Source organism: Palaemon carinicauda, chromosome 23, assembly GCF_036898095.1.
Source record: "Palaemon carinicauda isolate YSFRI2023 chromosome 23, ASM3689809v2, whole genome shotgun sequence".
Lineage (NCBI taxonomy): Eukaryota > Metazoa > Arthropoda > Malacostraca > Decapoda > Palaemonidae > Palaemon > Palaemon carinicauda.
The window spans coordinates 111,527,084-111,533,143 of NC_090747.1; the positions used below are offsets into that span (position 1 = coordinate 111,527,084).

Sequence of the window (6,060 nt, forward strand, 5' to 3'; positions counted from 1 at the left end):
TTGTGTGTGTATATATATATATATATATATATATATATATATATATATATATATATATATATACTGTATATATACAATATATATGTATATGTATATATATATATATATATATATATATATATATATATATATATATATATATATATATATTAATATTTTCTATAGAAAAAACGAATACAGTCATATTCATAATTCCATTGATACAAATATTTTTTATAATAAGCTGGTAATTACACAATTTAGATTATATTTAGAATCTTGACTTGTTTTTTTTACGTCCATTCAGGTAGAGCAACAGTTATGAATTAGATTCTCCAATGCGAACGTCAGCAAAGAGATTCCCAGTCCGACGGATATGATGTAAAAGGCTCCTTGTGCCTGAAAAAGAAAGTTGGTCCGTTAGGGTACATATTGCGCATGTGCACAATACAGATGGTCACTGACTAAAACATACAGAGTTAAATAAATGGATCCAGGGGAGTAACGCTATAATATTTGAAGGTTTAAAGATAGCTCATGAATGTCTGAGACAAGAGAGGGATAATACCCTAAAGACTGATCATATCTTCATATAATCAGCGTCCAATCCCACTCTCCATCTAAACTAGGACCAGGGAGGGCCTTGAAATGGCTGCTGTTGACTCAGCAGGCAGATCTATAGGCTCTCCCAAACCTCCCATCCAAAGCTCTAAAGGATGATGAGGTTGTAGAGGCTATAAAAAAACTATCGAGCTTGAGCTGGTCTCGAACCCCAGTCTGACAGATCGCTACGCATGGACGCTCAAAATAATGCCATTAAAGTTACGCATATCGTGGAGCCCCAAGATAGGCAAGCTTATTATTATTATTATTGTTATTATTATTATTATTATTATTATTATTATTATTACAAGTTAGGCTATAAACCTAGTTGGAAAAAGCAGATGCTATGAGCCCAAGTCGTGTTTTTTTACAAATTATCTATTTTCATTAAGCATTGTTTAAAATATAATTAACTTTAAATACACGACAGATCATAATGACGATCATATATTTACGTACTTGTAAATTTTTTATCTTTTAATTTTTGAGGATTTGAAATATTTTAGGGGGGTCAAATCTCCCCTCCCTTATCCCCCCTCCCCAACCTTTGCTACACACAAGATAAGGTTTGAAATAATAGAAACTGAAGAGTCTTAGATGGGTTTACACGGTCGAACGGTTTGTCGAACGCGGTTCGACAGAGAAGTGTTTGAAGTGATGTTCGAACGTGTGAACGGGGTATTTGGTAGTCGAACACGCTCGGCGAACGGTTCGAAGAAAGAGCTGTCCAAAGGCTTTAAAGGGTTAAAGGCCACTCATGAATGGCGGGGCAAGGGATAGTGACATTGCCCTATCGAGCAGGGCAATGCTCTAGAGACTGACCATATACATATATGATCAGCGCCTATGCCCCCTCTCCACCCAAGCTAGGACCAAGGAGGGCCAGGCAATGACCACTGATGACTTAGTACATAGAAAAATAGGCTCCCACAAACACCCCCCTTCCTTAGCTCAAAAAGATGGTGAGGTTGCAGCAAACTAAAGAAACTAAAGAGTTTGATCGGGACTCGAACCCCAGTCTGGTGTTCCCCAGTCATGGACGTTACCACATCGGCCACCACAACACTTGCAATGTTTTCGCCTGACTTTTGTGGGCGGGGCTTCATTGTCCACAAACCTAATGCCTTTGTGACTGACTCCACCTCTTCGAACCGTTTGACAAGCAGGTTCGACAACCGGGTTTACAACCGGGTTTGACGAACCGTTCGATCGTGTAAACCCCGCTTTTAGTTACCTGCGTAACGCTGAGAGGTTTTGATTTATCGGAATGCATCACTGTGTCACAGGCTTTCGTGTAGTACTGATTTTTCATGTACTGAATAATCCCGTAACTGCGTAGCCATCTCATTCTGGAATAAACAACGTTTAATCGATGATATACTAATTGAATATTGCAAATAAAATATGGCTTTCTTTGGTCATCGTTAGGATAAGAACATTTGTATAAGAACGAGTTTTATTTTTTTCCTATCTTTATATCTTGGATCCCTAAATATGTCTTTCCCGATAACGTCTGGCCTACTCATTCTTTAAAACCTACGTAAGCTATTTCCATAAACGACATAGATTACTTTAAGCAAAAACTGTAATATTTATTTCTCCATATCTAATAAGCTGCTAAACAAACTTCATCCATTGAAAGATAATAGTTTGATGCAAGTTCGTAAGTGTAATGTGCCTAGGATCAATGCTCACTGGGAAAATAGTGGTCATATCTATAAGGAGAGCTACAGAGGAAGTTGCATGGAAGGTTTTCTAACATAGAAAAGACGTCTGTAAGACTTAATTTGCCCTCCAAAACGAAAAGTCAATAGACTTTTCTTACATCTCATCGAACTGGTAAATGATCGGACTATTCTTCGGGTAAGCAAAAGCGTCCAGATCCAGTCGAACGGGTTCGCGAGCCGGATGGAAGAGGCAGGAACGCCCCACTTTTTCGAATCCTGCGCTGATGCCCAGGGCAGAGCTGGAGGTATCTGCATGAGAAAGATTTCCTTTTCTTAATGATAGATAGATTTAGCGGTAGCGAAGCGAGAAGTTTCTGTTACAGTACAGGGTTGAACTTAAACAGTAGGCCTAGGTTTTAGAAGTGAACTGGCTCTCCTTAGGCCGACTCTAGCGGAAATGTTTGAACAAAATTTCATTTAGGGTAATTCTATCAATGCCTTTTACTTATTATAACATCAAGATACTGACTTTGCATCTTGTATAACTTAAACCTTGGGCTGAACATAAAACCATCAGAAATACGAAAGGAAAAAATGAGTTACAACTAAAGTTTATTAAGTTCAGACGAAGATACGAGTTTGATCTTCCACTCGATTTACCTCAGGAGGTAATGCTTATTGTCATTTTCTTAATTATAGTTTATTTCGAAACTGTATTGCAACATAACGATTTATTTCCGACTACCTGGTATGAAATTATAACAATTATGTGGCAAGACAATAATGCCGTTTATGAACATACTGAAGAGTTTATGTGGGGTTTATTATGTCTTTACAGTGTACCTAGGTATCTGGATCGTGCTGTTCTCATATTATTATTATTATTATTATTATTATTTTTATTATTACTTGCTAAGCTAAAACCCTAGTTGGAAAAGCAGGATGCAATAAGCCCAAGGGCTCCAACAGAGAAAATAACCCAGTGAGGGAAGGAAATAAGGAAATAAAGAAACTACAAGAGGGAAGTAATGAGCAATTAAAATTGAATATCTTGAGAACAGTAACAACACTAAAAGAAATGTTTCATATATGAACTATAAAAACGTCTAAAACAATAGGAAGAGAAATAAGATAGAATAGTGTGCCAGAGTGCACCCTCAAGCAAGAGAACTCGTATTTGTACGAATATGGAAGCGATCCTAGACAGACAGACAGACAAACAGAGATACAATACAAAAATACTTATTACATATTACAAGACCTTTTTGCGATTTTGAATGAGAGAGAGAGAGAGAGAGAGAGAGAGAGAGAGAGAGAGAGAGAGAGAGAGAGAGAGAGATAAAATACAAAAATACTTATTGCATATTACAAGACCTCTTTGCGATTTTGAATAAGAGAGAGAGAGAGAGAGAGAGAGAGAGAGAGAGAGAGAGAGAGAGAGAGATTCCTTACCGATTAGGGCGTATCTGCCCAGAGCAATGTCCCTGAAGAACTCCCAAGAGGCAACTTGAGCTGCGCTGAAGGATATCATGCGGTCCTTCACTTTCCCCAGGACGCCTTCGGTTTGTTCCTGTTGGCATGAAGTCCAAATGTTGAAGTCCAGGAACCTTTTAGAGTTCGTTAAAGTCCTTCTTGTCTTGCGATATTTAAGAGGGTTTTTTTTTTTTCAGAGAATGGGGATATCTTAGATTTTTTTTATTTTTAATGTAGGTAATTATTTTAATTTTTTAAAAGTTGAAGTTTAATTTTTTCACAATGCAAAGATATTTCAGTGTGATTTACTACAGAATAGGATTATGTATAAATTTATGCATGTCAATTTTTTTTTCCAAAAATGTGATCGTTTTTTTTTTCGTTTTTTTTTTCTTTTTTAAATGACCCCAAAAAACAAAGAAAAGGCCAACAAAACTTGTAAATTATAAAACGTATTGAATGGCTTTATATTACTCATTCATAATTTATCCACAAAACAGTAGTGCATTTTAGTTATATAAAATTCCATTTGAATTCCACCGAAATCGTTAGTTTTTAAAACAAACATCAAGAGGATTTTGAGTTTGATGTAAACTAGAATTTCTCTTAATAGGACTAAAACACTGAAGTCAGAACCGCAGTGATTGAAGCTAGTCAATATCACTGAAGAAATCTCACCACGAAGAAGTTATATGTGCTGGCTCCCTCTCTGAATGCAGGCTTGATTTCAGTGGCTATCAGATCCTCAACAGAATTGACTGGCTGTGACCTGGAAATAAACGAGAGAATTGAGAGAATTGTTTTTCAAAAATACTGGCCGAATTAGTTACATTAAAAGATAAAAAAAGAGAATTATTATTATTATTTCTAGCTAAACTATAGTCAATTCTTTTTAGTGAGGCAGATTTGCGCAGACTCGCAGGGGTGCCCTTTTTTGCTCGGAAACTTTCCTGATCGTTGATTGGTTGGACAAGGTAATTTTAACCAATCAGAGAGCAGGAAACTTTTCCGAGCTAGAAGGGCACCGCTGCGAGTCTGTGCAAATGCTGCAAATGCGCCTCATTAAAAAAATTAGTATAGTTGGAAAAGCAAGATGCCATAAGTCTAAGACTCCAACAGGGAAAAATAGCCCAGAGAGGAAAGGAAATAATGAAATAAATAAATGATATGAGAAGTAATGAATGATTAAAATAAGATAATCTAAAAACCATGACAACATTAAAACAAATATTTCATATATTAACTATAAGAACTTCTATCATCCTATAAATGATTTTTTTTCTAACCGGTCATAGCTAAATTTAATACTGATATTTAATCTACTATTGAGGAAGATGGGTTTAAATTATAATTTCGTCCCATAAAAGATTATTATATATTGGATATCATATCTGATTCTGTTGTTCGAAAGCGCGTGTTCGGTATACAAAACAGGAGTGCCTCAATTAGCGAGCTATTCTTTACTGTAAATGTAAAATTCTAAGACAGAATACACAGAAACTATTTTGATTTGTACGAAGAAAATCTGTTAGTTATTTTCACCAATGGTTATTTTATTTTCAACGTATGAGATTTTATTTTTGGAAGAAGTTACATGTGTCACCCTCCCAGTTATTATTATTATTATTATTATTATTATTATTATTATTATTATTATTACTTGCTAAGCTACAACCCTAGTTGGAAAAGCAGGATGCTATAAGTCCAGAGGTTCCAACAGGGAAAATAGCTCAGTAAGGAAATGGAACAAGGAAAAATTAAATGTTTTAAGAATAATATTGAAATAAATATCTCCTTTATAAACTATAAAAACTTTAACAAAATAAGAGGAATAGAAATAAGATATAAGATAGAACAGTGTGCCCGAGTGTACACTCTAACCCAAGACAGTGGAAGACCATGGTACAGAGGCTATGGCACTACCCAAAATTAGAGAACAATGGTTTGATTTTGGAGTGTCCTTCTCCTAGAAGAGCTGCTTACCATAACTAAAGAGTCTCTACTACCCTTACAAAGAGGAAAGTGGCCACTGAACAATTACAGTGCAGTAAGAAGAATTGTTTGGTAATCTCAGTGTTGTAAGGTGTATGAGGACAGAGGAGAATATGTAAAGAATAGGCCATACTATTCGGTATGTGAGTGTATAGGCAAAAGGAAAATGAACCGTAACCAGAGAGAAGGATCCAATGTAGTACTATCTGGCCAGTCAAAAGACCCCATAAACTCTCTAGTGGTAGTATCTCAATGGGTGACTGGTGCCCTGGCCAACCTACTTCCTACAATGAGTGTTTATTGGGTGAAGTTTCTGGCCCGTCACCCTGACACATAATGTTCCTTG

General features: G+C 36.1%; 1 protein-coding gene across 1 annotated transcript; it reads right to left on the bottom strand.

Moving 5' to 3' along the window:
* Positions 1 to 282: 282 nt before the first annotated feature.
* On the bottom strand, positions 283 to 3,780 carry LOC137617737 (uncharacterized). Its single transcript, XM_068347734.1, has 4 exons — positions 3,702 to 3,780; positions 2,408 to 2,558; positions 1,817 to 1,931; positions 283 to 378 (listed from the first exon to the last, which is right to left on the bottom strand). The coding sequence occupies exons 1-4, from the start codon at positions 3,778 to 3,780 to the stop codon at positions 283 to 285; spliced, it is 441 nt and encodes a 146-aa protein (XP_068203835.1).
* Between the last annotated feature and the right edge of the window lie 2,280 nt (positions 3,781 to 6,060).